The sequence below is a fragment of the Ornithodoros turicata genome, chromosome 2, assembly GCF_037126465.1.
Source record: "Ornithodoros turicata isolate Travis chromosome 2, ASM3712646v1, whole genome shotgun sequence".
NCBI classification, from domain to species: domain Eukaryota; kingdom Metazoa; phylum Arthropoda; class Arachnida; order Ixodida; family Argasidae; genus Ornithodoros; species Ornithodoros turicata.
The window spans coordinates 122,985,852-123,003,829 of record NC_088202.1 but is presented as its reverse complement, the minus strand read 5'-3'; the positions used below and the strand labels follow the sequence as shown (position 1 = coordinate 123,003,829).

Here is a 17,978-nt window from a genome sequence, read left to right as displayed (position 1 = left end):
GCCACTTGATCAAGCGCTAGGTAGCATTCATGACTGTAATGGGGTGTTGTGGAAAGCGTTTCAAACACCCCCCCATTTAAGTCTGGGGTCATGGTGGAGTAATCCACCGCCCATCAGAAGCTTCGAAAGCGTCTCAGCACCTCAGCATTAATGTCTGCACAGAATTAATTTTTATATCGCTCTAGTTTATTCCAATGAGAACGACTCATTCACCTTACATGGTAATAGCCATAGTTATAAGTGCGACAAGACACGGACAGTCACTACCGTGTCCGTGTCTGTACGCGTCCTGTCGCAGTTATAACTATGGCTGATTGTTACCAGCGTGCCGAAACCATTTCCTTACTTCGTTACTTCCATGGTAAATAAGCCTCACCAAGCCTCACCACTGGGCGAACGCTGAAGACAACACGGCATACGGGTCAAACGGCTCGATCTGCGAACTCTAGAAAAGCAGTAAACATTCATATTCAGACATCATAAGTCGGCACAGATGTGTTTTCTGCTTCCTTTGTTCAAATGTGTTGTCTTTCACTGAAGACAGTGAAACAAAAAGAGCGCAGTCCTCAAGGACGAACAGCTACTTTTCGTTGTACGCATTCTTTGCTTCACGAAGGCGCCGTATTACAGGTACGCAGTATTTTTCAGCAAGCTCTCAGGCACGGTCGGCATTGATCAATGAGACGCGAAGGTTGTAATTAAATATGAATAGGCGCAGTCTCTCACGGTACACATTTGTCTTCCCAGTAATATGATTTGAGTCTGTCTGCAACTATTCTGGGCTTCCAACATAAATAGAGCGCCATGGCGCTTACATGTGAGTGACTCTTATATTTGATCTAAATTACGCTCACGTTTCCAGTTTTTGGTCGGGTTGTTTGCGTTAGGCTACTGCAATAGCAAAGAGACGGACGTATTTGAAAGCCGACCAATGGCGTTTTCAGACGCGTACACTCTGATTTAAGGTCGTATTTTTGTGGGACGCTTAATTCTGGTGACAGCCTATCCTTGCTCAAACACCCGAAATACGCGTGCTCTTTCACGCGCATGAAAATACAGTCGACCCCTCATTTATCCCGCACTGGCTCTGGAGGAGGAGGAGGAGGAGTGTCGTTGGGAGGACCCGAGAGGGCTGCCTGCCTGATTTGGCGGCATGTTTCTCGGGAAGGGAAAGGTGGTGGAGAGGAGGAGAGGAAGGGGTGAAGTGGAAGACCGAGCGGAATCCGCTCGGGGGGAGGATAGCTGCGTCCATGGGCCGACTTCAGGGGAACTGTGCCGGCATACGCCTATTACACATCTGAGGGAAACCCAGGAAAAACCCCAGACGGCACAGCCGGCCCGCGGATTCGAACCGCGGACCTCCCAGTCTCCAAGCGCACGCGTTACCGCTGCGCCACCGGAGCTGGTCACTGGCTCTTTCCAGTGAAAATACACGCATTGCGGGGGATCTGGATAAATGAAGCTCGGGAGTAGACGAACCATTTGTTGCCAACAAGCCCGTGCTCAATTTTGGAAAGCGTAGAAAACTGCTCATCGTCTGTTCCGTACAATCCAGCTCCTGTGAAACTCTTGCTGATGACGTATACCTTTCAAGGTAATATTATTCTGTTAAAAAAATTCCACTGCCGTTCCTTGTCGATTGCGCGCATTCTCAAGAGTTAAAACACTGGCTTCCTCAAGAGAAGCGAGAATGTTAATGACATATTTAGCCCTAATCGCGGCGTAGGTGTCATCATGCCGGTCAACGTTAATAGACCCTTGCTATGCCGTCAACAGCTCTCGAACTCTGTTTTCGCATTAGGGAGGACAGCTCTCCGAGTAAACATCATTCATGGCTCAGTGGATCACCTGCAGCCAACCGGATGAAGGCGATTGTTGGGCATTTCTTTCAGCGGTTCCTGGAAGTTTTTGTCCGGATCCAAAAAGAAACTAAAGCCGGGACTAATGAGGGCATATTGCGTGGGCTCAAATATGTTCTCACGTTTCTTGTCCGGATAGCGCGGGATCAGGGTAAGTGAAGGCCAGATAAACAGGGGTCGATTGTATGGCACTACTTATTTCCATTTAGCCGATCTGATTTCAAGCAATAACATTTTTGCATTCCATTTTTGTTCATTCGTACCAAAATAAAGTTGTTGTTGTTGTTGGTGGTGTTTTGTTCTTTTATAAAGCTTATTCTGTTCCGTGAAAGTAACAATCGAACTCTGGGATGCTCGTCCCGAAGCGGTACAGTAGCACAGCAACATCAGATTATACACTTTGTTCCACCCGCTGTTTTGGAGTAGCCAGTCCTGACTGGGTCGGGACTAACCTCTCTGTATTATTCTTTCATATCCAATCCAATCCAATACACTTTGCTGTTGCAATGGAGATATCGCATTATTTCTTAATTACTATTTGATCGATAGTAATGGCCGTTTCTGTGAGGAATGGATAAAAATTTGTACATAAGCGTACATGACATGAACAAACGCGGAGGCATAGTCGGAGTCACTAAACAAAACATAACTAAACACCATAGTAGTAAGTAATCCGTTTGTTTGGTTTGCCTTTTTGTTTGTTTGTTTTTCTTTTTCTTTCTTTCTTAGCTGGGAATAGCAAGTCGCCGTAGCGCAGGCTAACATTTCCCTCCCTCTCTTTAACTATATCCATATCCCCCCCCCCCGTTACAAACAATTCGTTGCATTGTAACGAATTATTTCTTTCTGGTAACGAATTATAGACTTTGTGACTTTGCGAAAAAAGGTAACTACAACCGATTTCGTTACAAAAATTTGTAACACCATCCTAACCCAAGCTTCTCGCTTCTTTTTGTTCACTTCCGTTTCAATATAAACGAGATTGTGAAGTATGTCAACATGCCGTGGGCTTCTAAAACGCGATGACTTCACGTGGATGTTGAGTCTCCAGGTTCCTCAGATATCCACTCGTGTCATTGACCACTTCGAGCCCAGTCTGTTCCTGTGGGCTTCTAGGATGATATTGCGCGGTATGCCGGCATTCAAGGTTGCGTTGTACATTTTCACGAGAAAATACACTAAGATAACTGATAGTCATTTGGAACACTAGTCAAAATCAAGCACATGTTCAGCTGACACCTTGGCTCCGTGGTATATCATTATAGCGAAAGAGCAACTATACCAACAGCGGTAACGGGAGCTCGTTCTGTTTCTTTTTTTTAGTAACGAAAAACCTATTTACTACCCTGTTTTCCGAGGTAGCGGGTGACAGTATTTACCGTATTTTCCGGTATATAACGCGCGCGTTATACAGTAAAAAAGTGCTCTGAAGAGGTCCTGCGCGTTATCTAACGGTGCACGTTATATACGGAAATATTTTCCTACACAGTTCCTTTTCTGATCGGTGTCGTACAAATTCTAGCCTCTTCCAGAGCGTGCTGTGAGTTTCTCACAAATCTCTTAGGGTCAGTTGACAAAGCCGGCGAAAGGGCGCTGGACTTAATAAAAATTAGTGATACTGCTTAAGGATGCTATTGAGTAGTAAATAATCCTGAATTTATTTCAGAAGGCTGGCGTGATTGAGAATGGACGCGAAGCTAAATATGTTTCAAATAAAGCATATGCGTGTATTATACACCGCCTTGGTATGTTGTATGGTGGTGGCAGTACAGAAGCTTGTAGCAACATTGCGGTGCGCGTTATACATGGAGCTTTTTTCAAATGCGGCCCGTTTTTAGGGGTGCGCTTTATATACCGGAAAATACGGTAGTTCCTTTTTTTTTTGAGGTAACGTGTACTGCTAAACGCTGAACTAAGGACTAGATATTGTACACTAAGCAAAGCACTAAACGAAAACATTGTAGAGACAGTCTTCATGTTCTTTTTCTTTTTCAATCCCATTGTTACACGGACGGCCGCATACGGAAACCCACTGATGAAAGACATATCACTATGATCGGCAACGGCATTTTTTTTTTCTTTTTCGTCCGACAACTGCTTAGATATTAAATAAATGAGTTTTAAAGATCAGTTCTGTTTCCGCCGCGGCGGAAGCTCCGCCGGCAGCGACATCAGCGTCACGTCCCTCCTAATAGGAGGAGTGAGAAGCCGGAGCGGAGAGGAGAAAGGCTTTGTTTCTGCGTGTTCGTCTGCTTCGCGCAGCCGCGGGATTTGCTTTTTCAAGCCTGTGATGTGATTAGTAACCTTGGTGTAGATAATAGCGTTTTCAACTTTTTCCAGAGAGGGAATTCCTGCACACTCTCAACATCCGGCGTCTGCTCGTGATGTGTTCCATCGAATAGCACTATGCTGCTATTTCATGTGGAATTTTTGATACAGTGGTCAATGGCCAACGAGGAATAAAATGCCATCACAGTTTCGGAATTGATTGAACTGGATGCGACCGTGCATTTAAAGAGGCTGTCAACTCTACCAAAATAGCCCGCCGGCGATTTTAACGGCGATTTTAACTTGTTGTTTTAACACCACTTGTTGTTTTATCACCAACTTGTTTTAACACCAAACGGCGATTTTAACTCGTTGGCTGTGACACTTTTTGTATAGATGAATCCGATAGGTTCGTATCCAACCCATGCGATCACGGTTAACTCGGCTCTGTTCCGCGGTCGGTCGGTCGGTCCGCCACTGTTTTTCAACGTGAGATTTCTTCTTATCTTCATATTAGGCTTTATCGCAGATAGCATGTGCAGAAAGAAAGAAAGGTCCCGCGTGCTTTGTGGGCGAAGACAAAATGCGTACACTGTGTTATAGCTGTGTGCTGTCGTCGTCGTCGTCAGAAAGGAAGTGAATAGCACCACATCGTAGAGAACAAGCCGCGTCGTCACTCCGCGTCGGTGTTTTGATTGGGTGCTACAATTATACAAATGATGTAACAGTGGATAGAGGTATCTGGATGGCGGCAGTCTAGTCGCCCGTATCCGAAAAAAAAAGTGCGTTGTTGTTGTACTAACGTTGCACCCGTTATGCAGGATAAGTAGTGAACAAGGACTTGTAAATAGAATTACGAAGTGTAGAACAATATTACAGCTATTGCACCCGTAACTCAATAGCGGCGGATAGGAGTTCTTAACTCCTTTACTGAACGTACTTATCTCACATGACAAACTGTAGTTCCATTTAATTCACTGTCTCGTTACGACATCTGCTCAGTTCGATAGCGCAGAAGAGGACAACGAGACGAGTTTCCCGCTTGGTCGAGCACCTGAACGACGTGCACAAGTTGCACCTGTGCCTCTTCTCGTCAAACACAATCAGTACTTATATGAGAAAAGGCTTCCTTCAGTAGAAACTCGAATCAGCTGGAAAAAGACAATTTTAAGACAAGACAAGACTTGTAAATAGAATTACGAAGCGTAGAAAAACAATGTTACACGTCCTGAAGCAAAATTCCACACTGAAGGAAAATACCTCCTTCAGTATAAACTTGAATCAGCTGGAAAAAGACTCGCACTGAGCGAGCTTATGTCCTCTTCAAGTACACAGCAAAAAAAAAAAAAGAAGAAGAAGAAGAAGAAAAGAATGTGTTAGAGAGGTGTCGATACGATGTTAATTTGTATTAGTGATATTGGGAAAACAATATTGTTCAAACACATCCACGACCTTCTTTTTAAACTGTAGTCCATCTTGCGTAGAAATGCAACACCCAGATGTCACCGTAGACGAAGGCGTGCCAGTCATCGGAACTCTGTTATGATGTTTTATACAGTATCCTTGAGCTTGTGTCGCCAACGTTGCCCACAAAAAAAAAAAAACTTAAATTGCGGGGGGATATTTTTATTAAGAAAAAACAAGGAAAGGTTAGCCAGGCAAAGAGCCGACTTGCTATTCCACAAAAAAAAATAATAAAGAAGAAGACAAAATTGCAGGTTGACGTCCACAGGTCTTGAATTTTCAAGTTGGAGCCGAATGAATGGCTGATGGAGTCTAATGTCGGTTTTTGATGGCGAGTGACGGGTTTTGATGCAGAGTGACGGGGTTCTAAAGCCGACTGACGGGTTTCGATGGAGGGTGACGGGTTTTGGAGTCGAGTGACGGGGTTTCAAAGCCGAGCGACGGGGTTTTAAATCCGAGTGACGGTTTTTAGAGACATGGATTTGGAGCCCATGATTTGGAATCTGTGACTTTCATCTTTCATCGTTGGAATCCGAGCCGTGCTTTCGTATTCCAGTGACCTTTTTTTTTTTTTTATTTTGTTTTCTTGCTTGAAGAATGATACCATGATAAAAATATTTGGAGGATTCGCTGGAAGTGTCCACTTCGTGAACTTATCGCCATATCGGTGTTTCATTGTTAATCTACCCACCGGAACCATTGTAAAGTACAACATACGATACACGAGGTCACAAAAGATTACATGGAACAGGGTTGCGAAATATTTTGCTAAATGACCGCTACTACTCCTTTTTCTTCTCTTTCTCACGATTGTCTTCTACAGAAGATCCCTCACTGAAGATAGTTTTTCCTCGGAGAGCCGGAAATTGAAGACGAAGAATGCGGGAAGCCGATGAGAATTAAATTCTAAGTGGGAAGGTGAAGCATTCAGTTGCCAACAATATTATCTTGGCGTTGACCATTGCCATGCACTACATTTGAAGACAAGTTAATGTTGCGTTTTATAGAGTGCCTGAAGTGGTAAAGGTACATCACGCTCAACATTTCATTGCTGTCTCATCTTGCCCCTACCTTCCCCTACTACAAAATCTGCTCTAACGCTATCCATATAATGGAATAAATGTTTTATGGAAAGCGGTTTCTCGTGTGTGAATCGAGGAAATAAATATGCGTATCTTAGTCATCAGATGTTTTTTTTTTCGTTGTTCTGTTGTTTTTATGAGATGCATGAGGTATGCGTTTTGTCTTACGGTGCCGTACGCCAGCTCCTCCGCCTCAACGACGGCAACATTTCACGGACAGCTGTTAACCCGTGTTATATAAATAGGTATAAAAACGCCAGAAGAGGCACGTGTGTCTTTGGCAGGGAGCGCCTTCTGCCACACTGTTGTTCCGAAACGTATCAGGCAGTCCAAGCATGTCACCGACACACCCCCGAACACAGAAGGAAATACGAAAGACGGCAGAAAGCGAGGTGAAGTCGTTCCGCAAAGCAGTTGGAGATGCGACATTAGCTAGGAATCTCCATTCAGGTTTTTGTAATAAGCTAGAAATATAGTTTGAGGTAAAAAGGGGGGTGACTAAGGGACTATTAAAGTATTTATCACAGACAAAGAATTAATACCAAAATAGAAGCATAAATCACCCCTCAGAAAGTTATGTAAAAGTGTATGCATCTCATTGTGATTATTCTAAGACACCTCCTTGATGTCTTGGGAAAGTCATTATTTTGCTCGAAAGATTTCTCAAGTGAACGAAAATGGATCGCATGATGCGTGTGGTTCTGACTCCGTGTCGCTACAGTTAATTGTTGCTGTCTACTTCGCTATCACCAGTGTCATGGCCGAATGATAAAAGCAGCCGCTCGTCGGGGTTAGCCAAGGTCGTGCTGAAGACTATGAGGTGGTGGGGTCGAATCCTACCACCGGCTGTGCTGTCTGAGGTTGTTCCCTCTGGGTTTTCCGGCAGGTTTTCCACATGAATATCGCCATAGTTCCCCCTGGAGTACGGCTTAGGACGCATACTAAACCCCCTGTCTCTCACTCCTTCCTCTCGTCTTTCTCCCTTTATACGCCTGTACGCCGCTCATAACGGGAGTGGCTTCGCGGCGGTAACGTGGAGTTTAGAAATAACTTAGTCACAATCTCCAGCTATCCTAGAAATAGGTGCTACTGATTTACCGACTGTCTTGGTGTATGACAGAGACAGAGACATGAGAGGCAGAGTACAAACAAAAAGAGTAAAAAGTAAGTGATTCCATAAATAACGCATAATGAATTATTAGTCACAATATTTTACGCCTAGCTCAACACTTTGGTTTGTGTCTGTATGACGACATTAAAGTACGCCTTCCAAAAGAGAGAAAAAAAAAAAGAAAAGAACAAGAAGCGCTATTCCGAGTTTCTAGGTGAGACCCAAGCAGCTAAAAAAAGACCAAATAAATGTTAATATGATTCGCCGAAATGAGGTTTCAAAGTTACGCAGCAGGAAGCTTCACATTATCCGCTTTAATTGTGTAACAGGAATGAAAGCTTAAAAATGGAGAGCTGCCGGGAACGACATTGGAATTGTGATTCACAAGTCCCGCAGCCTCCATTTGTTCGATCAAAGATTCAATAATACATGCATTCAGTCCGATTCAGTAGTACGTAAAAATTTTAAGAGATCTCAGACCGTCCGCAAAGATGAGGGCTTAAGAGATTTGCCGAAAGAGAATGACCGTTTGATTTGACTTTGCTGGACGGGCCTCTTCCAATTACGGATTCTCTTTGCACGATTCAGAACTAGCTCTAAGTTAAAATATATTCATATAAATAATCGACAGAAGCGAAATTACTTCACAGTTATATATATATATATATATATATATATTTGTAGGTCATGTCGTAGTAGTTCAGAAAGTAAGTTGGCTTAGTTTTACCGCTGGTATACGCTGCCGGCAAGGGTTGCCTGACCGGTACGGGAGACTCAACGGAATTTCCTGTATGTCGTTGAGCTACATTTCACAATGTATTGTCGCTCAAGGCAGTGCAAGGTATTCTTTGGTGTAGTTTCTTTTAGCGGTAGCAATGTTCTCCACTTTTACTAAATGTCACGTTTGCGGTGTCTGGGATAGGAGACTAACTTTTAAAATGTTTATCCGCTCTGACGAAAAGTTTGTTAGACAGTTTTCAAATCGAATATCGTTTTTTTTTATTGTTATATCATTCAACAAAGAGTGCGTATTTAACTCACTAAACAGTTCCTATATTCCGTGAATGTCCAGTCCCAACTGCGTGCATTTTAACTCACGTGCATCAATTTGATAGGCTACCTAGCAAATACATGATTATGACAAGTTACTCGTAAACAGGTATAATAGAATCAGATTTCTCTAACCCTTTTTGAACCCTCAAGAACCCTTTTTTTGCTTCTGCCGTTTATTGGTGTACAGTTACGTTAATTTCATTTCTCACTGTATAACACGAGCGAACATGAAGACGAGGTGTAACGTATCACATCTTTCTAGCATTCTACATTTAGTCAAAATACCGTGCATGTTATTTCTATCGTAATTTATTGCTCTAGAGTGTGTTTATACGGTCGACCTTATTATTCCCAGCCTACATGAAGTTTTCGAGCGAACTGTGATAGACTAACATCATCCGACCGTAAATCGTCTCAATTCTCCAGACGGCAGTGGTGCAGAGGTCAACCTCGATCATCATGATCACCATTATCCTCTTGCATTATGTATGTGGATGTCTCGTCACACATTGGCATCGTTTTGTTTCTCTGTTACTACGGCATCAATAAATGCGCACAGTGAAAATTTTCAACAGAAATTAAATGCCAATAGCAGGAAACATGCCCGCTAAACGGAAAGTGAGTCCAAGGTGAGGTATAGAATAAAAGTGGCGACTGTGAAAATAATATAAAAGCGACTAGAAATACCTTTAAGATGATTATTTTATTCGTATTTCAAATGCTGCGTATTCGTGACACAAACTATCGTGTGTATCCGAGAGACGATGGCCTCTCAGTTTATGCAATGTTATTTAGGCAATTTGACGAGGGATGAACCACCACCTGCACTCCACTTATTGTATTTACGGGACTCTTTCATTTACGGGACACTTTCCTCTTCGCAATATTGATTTTGTTTTCTGCATAAAAAGAACGGGACTAGAAAGTGCTCTTTCGGCATCCCACTACTTCCTAATTATGAACTCCCATGTTTGTCTTGTCATCTGGTCATTCTCTCTTACTTAACTAATTTTCGTCTTGACTGCCTCTTATAACACCCTCGGTGCATGTTTACGAAAATTGAACAAGGTAATGCTTTTTCCGATAATACGTAGAACTTCTGACAACAGCAACTTGTTCTAGAAAACCCACGCACATAAAGAAGAACTAAATGGAAGACGGATAAATAAAAGTAGTAGTGCCGCATACAAAAATAACTACGCCTTAATTTAACAGGACAGACGCCGGAATGGGGTTGTTGTCACACACGTTCCACTACAGCTTATATCGCGTGTTCCCTGTGTCTTCAACCTTGCTCTTGTATCAGCTCGAGCTACCCGTGTTTACTGATCACCCTATTAGAAAATGGAGGCGGCGTCCACGGAAACGCCTACTTTATGAACGCTACGGATGTTGATGCCGGAAACCTACGGTACCCTAGCAACAGGAAAGATAAGGCGGGACAACAAGAACCAACTGTCTCGCTTATCCGGACACCTCGGGAGTCGTCCATTTTCGTCGGGATAAGCAAATCAAGCGAACTTCCAGGGAAACCCGAAAATTCAGGAGACAAATTTACTGCTCCAGAAGAAAGAAAACAAGAAAAGCATCGCCCTTCGTATCCGTTACCTCAGAACGTTATCCAAAGTAGGATGCTCGAGGTTAGTAGGCATCTTTGACACGTGTGACAGAAGTTTGCTCGCCGCCGCGGTACCAGCTGCGTCACCATGCTGCTCTTAAACTCCACCTCAAGCCAGCGTTTTGTGGTTTTCCTTCCTCGGCACATTCATGCACAAGCCCCATTTGGTAGAACGACTTGAATGCCCGAAAAATCTGGGGAAAGAGCCAAACAGTACAGAAGGCCCCGGGTGAGATTTGACCCCTTCCCGGAACAATGCAAACACAGCACATGCCAAGTGCAGAGGCCGTTGACACATTTCCGGATAAGCAAATCAGGATTACATAGGTTCTGGAACATCAGTGCGCGCACATACGCTGTCCGGATACGGATAAGGAATTCCTGATAACCGAGACAAAAGCCAATGGTAGCAGGTTCGTTCCCGGTAGTGTAGTCCAGATAACGAGTTTTCCGGATACCTAAATTCCGGATAAGCGTCACATGACTGATTAACGTTCACAGCAGTCGTCCTTGCCCTAAGAGAATTCAACGTTCTCATCGACGGACACTACGGATAGTTAATGCACTAAATACATTAGCACAACACTCTTGAAGCGACAGGTGCTGCAAAGATACATTCGTGAAATTCCAGGCAACATTAGCGAAATTAGGAATAATTGCTTCAGAGACGTGGAGGAAAGATAGATGAGCTATCTGGCTACCCGGCGTCTGTCTTTTCGGGCCCTTTACTTTTTCGGTAAGACGGAGGATAACAGTCCGGTTTTGTTTTACTGGCAGCATGCTCACAACACTAGCACTGTACGCGTGGCAACTGGAAGCTTAGAAGAAGAAAGAATGCTTACATCTTACTGCTGAACCTGCTCCTGTCATGAAACGTCCTGATGTCGGAAGAATACGTGTTTTGTAGCAGCTGCACGCGTCGAGGCCTGCCACTATACAGTGATTGTTAGGGAATAAAGCGCGCCCTCTATCTACAGACCGCATGGCACAGCAAAAGCGTAAAGTGTATGGTTTGGTGTTGCAGAGAAAGTGGCTATTCAGATCTGTGTCGCATTCAAAGTTGCGACATGCAATAGGCGACGTTCGCCTCCTATTACGTAATATAACTTGAGGGGATTCGAGGCCCGGGCTTCCGAAATATATTGCGTTGAATTCCTCAGTATAGAAACGAGGAGCTGTGGCACGAAAAAGGTGCCGAGTACGCACTTACACAGAATATATTTATGAACCATAATCCTGATATTCACGCACTACAGAAATATATACATATTTTTCCCAGTGAAAGACGATCGCAGTTTTCAACGTTGCTCGTTACGACGTTTGTTTGCAGACCATTATTTCAAACTTTGTACCACATCAACTGCGCGACAAAATGCTAGTGGTCGTGGTAAAGGCTGCTTCAGGTCATATTCGTATCATACAGAGTGGTAATAATGATGCGTTGCTTTTTACAAATAACCTTTCAAATACAAAATTATGGGGCTGTGATTCCCATGTTGCTATATACTTGCAACGTTATCGCGTACATACGTGAGAAAGCCTTTTATGATAAGAATGCACTAAAACTGAGTGTCTACTGGCACATAGGAAAGTGCCTGTACGGCTCAGCGGGGCAGTGAAGGACGACTATGTCAACCCATTCCTTATAGCTCATAGCCGTTGAAAGTCAACCGACAATACCGATGAGGGAGAGACTATCGAAACGAGAAAAACTGCACAGAATGCAGCATCTGCACGGAAGCTCGTCACTTATGAAATTGTTTTGAGATGCTTCATTCTTCGAAGTTTTGTCGTCCCAATATCCCCTACGGCTGAGTCGAGCCATATTTCTTGAGGGACACTTGACGGTGTGAGCGACTTGCGTGCGTTACGGAATTCTTAGCCACAAATTTTGTGTGTGTGTTCAACCTCGTAATAAATATCAAATTCCATCCTCTCTTTCAGTCGGAATGCTAGCAACACCAAGCCATGGTACCGTGAGTGGGACACGAACGACAGGAACAAACGGGCCCGCAAGGCGTACGAGGCGCTTCTTGTTGTCCAAACGCGGATTCCAGAAACACCGGAATTCGGAAAGTTCAAGACGGCCCTGAGGGAAACTGCTCGGAGGGTGTTCGACTTCGAATACAGCACCGACGAGGTTCGTACGTTACTAACACTTGTAATACTTTTTATTCTTCTCTGAGTCCTTGGCATTCGCATTTGACGAGTCGACGACGACTGATAGTATTGTAGAAGAAGGCGTTGAACGCTGGTGCGAAGTTTGATCGTTGTGCCTAGTTCTTTATTCTAAAAACAGAACTTCAGCCCATAGCACGTAGTACGCAAATCATTGTCGCGAACGATAGGGTTATCGCTTTTGATTCGAGGAGACGGGGAGGCGTACGCCTTTTTGTGGCAATTATCATATATGCAAATTGCCACAAAAAGGCGTGCGCCCCCCTCCTCTCCTCTCGAATCAGAAGCAATAACCCTATCATTTGTGGCAATGGTTGGCGCACAGCGTGCTATGCGGTGAAGCTCTGTCTTTAGAGTGTTTGTGGAAAAACTACAATAACGGCAACGATCCTTGAGCCACTTGGAACGCTCAATCCCGGGTCCCGTAGGTTATGAGCTCACGCTTCTCAAGTGCGCTATATTGACGGTTTATCGCGATGCCGTCGATACACTTTAGTGAGCAACAGTTTGCCAGTTATGATGTCGAATGATATGACGAAAGACGCGTAACCTTTGTTGGCCTTAAGGCCTTTGTGAACCTTTAAGGAATTCGTACGAGACTACAATTTATTACATTTAAAAATGATAAGACTAGACTATAGGCAGGTCAGCATTATATAATGATAGGGGTCTTGAATTAGTATGAGACTACAATGTATTACAATTTAATACTCGTAAAACTAGACTATGGGGAAATTGGCATTACCTAAAGGAGTCAACGTTTCGACGACAGCGTCGTCTTCAACAGGACTGAGGGGAACAATACTAGGCTGTGGTTAACAATCACGATCACGTTCAGCATTGCCATTGCCACTTCGATCATTCCCGTCATCTCTCATCGTCATTACTCATCATTGTCACCACTCATATTAGACCCCCTAGCTATGGGGTAGCGTTCCACTCCTAGAGTGGAAAACCTCCCCACTTCATCATCACAATATACAGGGTGTTTCAAAAAACGTGTCATTCGGACTTTATAAAAAAACGGGGCGACGGAAAAATACGGGGTAAACGGCATTTGTGTGGCAACTGAATTTGCCACCTTGAAAAAATATTTTCATTTGATTTTAATTGAAATAAATTGAATTTCTTTAATTGAACTCCAAAATTTCCCTAGTCAACCTCACGTTTTTTTTACAGAATTAGAGAGCCCGTAGCGAACTTAGTCAGATCCACTAAGAAATCCTCTCGATATTGCAAATGGAACTGCCCAAAAAAAGTCCCGAAATTGAGGCTTCCAAGTTTCGGGTATTCAACGGCGCACCAAATCAGACGCAAAGATTCGTGGAGAGGAGGACTGCTTCTGCCCCCATGAAAGATAGAAGGTCGAAAAAACAGGGCGGGAAAAAAGACGCGGAATCATTTTTGTTTGCCGCTTATCAACGTATGGTGGAATGTCACTTGCCTTGTTATCTGCGCGTCTTGTGCTGCACGCCGGTCCGGCGATAAAACTGTTGTAGCTTCATGGGGGCAGGAGCATGTCCTGCCCTCCGCGCATTTTTCCGACTGATTTGGTGCGCTGTTGAATACCCGAAACTCTGAAGCCTCAACTTCGGTACTTTTTTCGGGCAGTACCCTTTGCAATATCGAGCGGATTTCTTGGTGGATCTGACTAAGTTCGCTACAGGCTCTCTAATTCTGTAAAAAAAAAAAAAAAAAACGTTAGGTTGAGTTGGGAAATTTTGGAGTTCAATTAAACAAATTCAATTTATGTTAATTAAAATCAAATTAAAATATTTTTGCAAGATGGCAAATTCAGTTGCCACACAAGTGCCCTTTACCCCGCATTTTTCCGTCGCCCCGTTTTTTTATAATGTCCAAATGACACGTTTTTTGAAACACCCTGTATATGTTGTTGTTGTTGTGGTTAACAAGGGATACAGAGGTGGGAGAGAGAAACTGTACACATGATAGGGCGTTCCTCATAAGGTTTTCCCAATATTAGGGTATTTTATGGGAATTACGGTTGTTTCTTTACTTTGCGGTCCTCCAAGATGTAGTCTAAAGTTGATGTGACCCACGACTCGATTTGAGTTTCAGGCCTCTGTTCTAGAGGGTAAAACCATACCCATAATTCAGCGTCCTTTCTTTGTTTTTGCAAATATATGCACAGGAATGACGCAATCGCGTGATCATACTAACACCCTGCATTGTACGGAATTAGCTGCGCGTCCCGGCCGGGCTCACGGAGACATCAAGAGAGAGAAGCCTCAGAACACAAATTTCCATCAAGTTCACGGATACATGTTTGTCGGCCTGGGCCCAGCCCTGCCCGGCCTGGGGTGCTGGCATATTTTGTCAGCCCTAACCCGGCTCAACCGGGCCCGGAGCACAGAGCAAATGCACAGAGCGATGCTCGGTCCGGGCCGTGGGCCGGATCGGGGGCCCGTGCTCGTGCAAAGCTCTATTCCGTGAAGTTCCGTTTTAAGACTTCAGAATACGGTACGTATCAAAAGTATCATCTTTGTGTAATAATTGAATTCGGCAGAAGAAACAAAATGTTGCAAATAAGAAAACACGATAGCAAATACTCTCTTTCGCATCCTCTATTTATCCTCCTCAGTTCCAGCAGGATGAACTGTTAAGCTCAGAGCAAAGTACTTGATGTAATTGTGTTTCGTCTGATACGTTAGGCCATGCTGACTTCACTGTAATCATGGCGGCATCTACCGTTGAGATCGGGTTGGCTCCACGGCGGAACACGCTCTCGTTCCCTTATCCCCGTAGACCCAATAGTGAGGTAATTGCTCAACTTTAGCTTGCGGCAAAATGTTGCCAAGCACTGGACGAGTGATTAAACTACATGCACGTGAAAGGAAGGTGATTACGGGCGTGAGGCTTCGGTTAATGGATCTGCGAGAAGTCGTCAACATCAAGTATAGGCAATATGATAGACATGGAGCAACGCACGCTGTATGTTGTCTTCTTTCCTTCTTAAGAGCTCACAAACGAAAGTTTAAGTTTCTAAAACTGACACAGCGAATGAATATTTCTTGCCATCACCATCACCTCCCAAGCCTTTCTGCTTAGCAGTTCTATTACCACTACAAGGGCGAGGGTGGATGGGTGAGGAGCATGAAAAAGAAGCATCAAATCTTTGTGCTTTCTGCTTGCTTCGTCAGTGTCGTATTACCGCACTCAGTCTCATTTCCTCAGTATTATAGTGTTGGAATCCAGGATGTCCGGAAGTCCCGGGACCGTGACTGTTTTTCAGGTCCAAAATACCGGGATCTTGTGAGAAAAATTCCGGGATTTCGGGATTTAAAAAAAATACTGCAAACCTATTGTTGGTGGAATTGGAGCTGTCGATTTATTTTCTACTATGAGCAGACAAGCGAAGTGTGTAGTTACTTCCCGCTGAAGTCAGGCGACTCAACTAGCTTATGGTTTTGCATCTTGCGTGACAAGGATGGACTTGAACTTTGGAAGTTGAGGGGACTGGGCAAATTGCTGAAAACTGCTAGGGCCTCCATGAAATGTCTCCACAAACAACTCATTGAAAACAACCTGTACCACTCGCTTGACAAGTAAACCATCTGAAGTTTCGAACGCCAGTTTTTCTTAAACATTAAACATTGAGATACATGCGCATTTTCTTCTTGTTGCCTTACCCGTTTTGATACTTCAATCGTCCATGTTTGGAAATCTGCGCTTCGTTTCGTCTTTGGTGACTGTCTGAAATAAATAGGTGAGTGCAATGTGAGTCTGCCAGACAGCGACACCAATGGACTGCGAATAAAATTTACCCCATTACTTGAGAGCATAAAAAAGTTTTTCTATGAAAAGCGTCGCATGTTAAAAAGAACTGAGACCATCAAGCTATGAGGAATGTTTTGATTAACACGTATTGGCACAGAGCGCCGGGGAGGGGCACACGAAACACACGCATGATCAACACGCACGATCACCATGACGCTGCTGCATCGTTTTTGTCTCAGTCCCGAAGTCCCGGGATTCATCCGAATAAATCCTGAAATCCCAAACAGTGCAATCTTCTCGCCTGGCCTCATGCTCCAACAGTGAAAGTATCCCATCTGCAGATGTTATGTAAGCAGATGTGCAGGCAATAGTTCAAGGCGCGGTCAATTCAGTATTGATGTCACTTGTACCACTAACATTCGCTTCAATTATTAATCGATTTATAACTCAAATACATTGCACAAATACAGCAAGGTTTATGTAGACAGGTAGGGAAACTCCCATACGACACTGCGTCTTCGAGAAGGACGCCATGATAGAGACCATCAGTGCCATCCATCTGTTGTGCGAACTACTACGACTGTAAACAAATGACGTCAGATATTACGTCGGTGGCATGAATAATGAGCTCTGCATAATTAGCCATGGTGCGTTTGCATGGGCGCGCTTTTTGAACTTATATTCCGAACAGCTGGAGCAGATATCTTAAAGCCGTTTGCTGACGAGCTTAACCAAACTTTCCCCTCTCCTGACCAAACCAGACGAATCGCCCAGGGCAACGGCACGAGACGAGAACAAAGGAAAATAAAATAGTATCAGCAACTGGTTTAATGATACAAATGCGTACATATATCACAGGTGTTGCAAGAGGGGTATCGTGATGACGACACAGAAATTATGATGGTCCACGTTAGGTCCGTACACTCCGCACGTAAGTCACGCTTCGGCGCAGCTCCTCAGTTCCCCCTTTCCCTCAGCCTCTGACGTAACCTAACGCGGCACATGATTCGCCGCCCCCCAGCACAACAAACTGGACGCGGAGAGCCCAGGTCGGCCAGTTCACGTGGGAAGGAAGGAACGAAGTAACTGCAACCACAACATCGAGCACGTTCGTTACTCCACGCCGACCGGTGAGTGGAGGAACGCTGCACACGTGATTTCTCCTGCCATTCTCCCCTCTCTTGCGCAGAAGTTCAACTTGCAGAGTGTATTCCTCACTTAGAGCTAAACATCCAAGTCGTTTTAAGCTGTTTGTACGTTCCCAATGAGTGGTCATAATGGGTCCGCTGCGAAAGCATGACATTATTTGTGCACAACTGATTCCTGCTGGCACTCATGCTGACACCATGACCGGTCTCGCCATGGTGAAAACTTTTTCGTAGGGCCTGCACCAGGGGTTGTATTCCATTCATGTGTTCATACGTGTTTATCCTAGCGTATACAGCTCCCGGACATGAGCCTCGATTCCTTTTGCCCCTGTTTAACGAAAAAGTGTACGAACTGCGTATTTCGGTTCACGGACGCTCGGATAAACATGCACACTGTGGCACATTCGCAAAGGAGCAGGATACGGAAGAATACTGTGCTCCTTCTGTTCATGGTTCTGT

The 17,978-nt window shown here is 44.2% G+C and overlaps 1 protein-coding gene across 1 annotated transcript in view; it reads left to right on the top strand.

Moving 5' to 3' along the window:
- The window catches only part of LOC135386030 (atrial natriuretic peptide receptor 1-like), a 378,177-nt gene that overhangs the window by 240,952 nt on the left and 119,247 nt on the right, over window positions 1-17,978 (top strand). Inside the window, exon 3 of the mRNA XM_064615739.1 lies at window positions 12,400-12,595. Coding sequence (XP_064471809.1) covers window positions 12,400-12,595 — 196 coding nt within the window. The remainder of the gene's footprint in view (window positions 1-12,399; window positions 12,596-17,978) is intronic.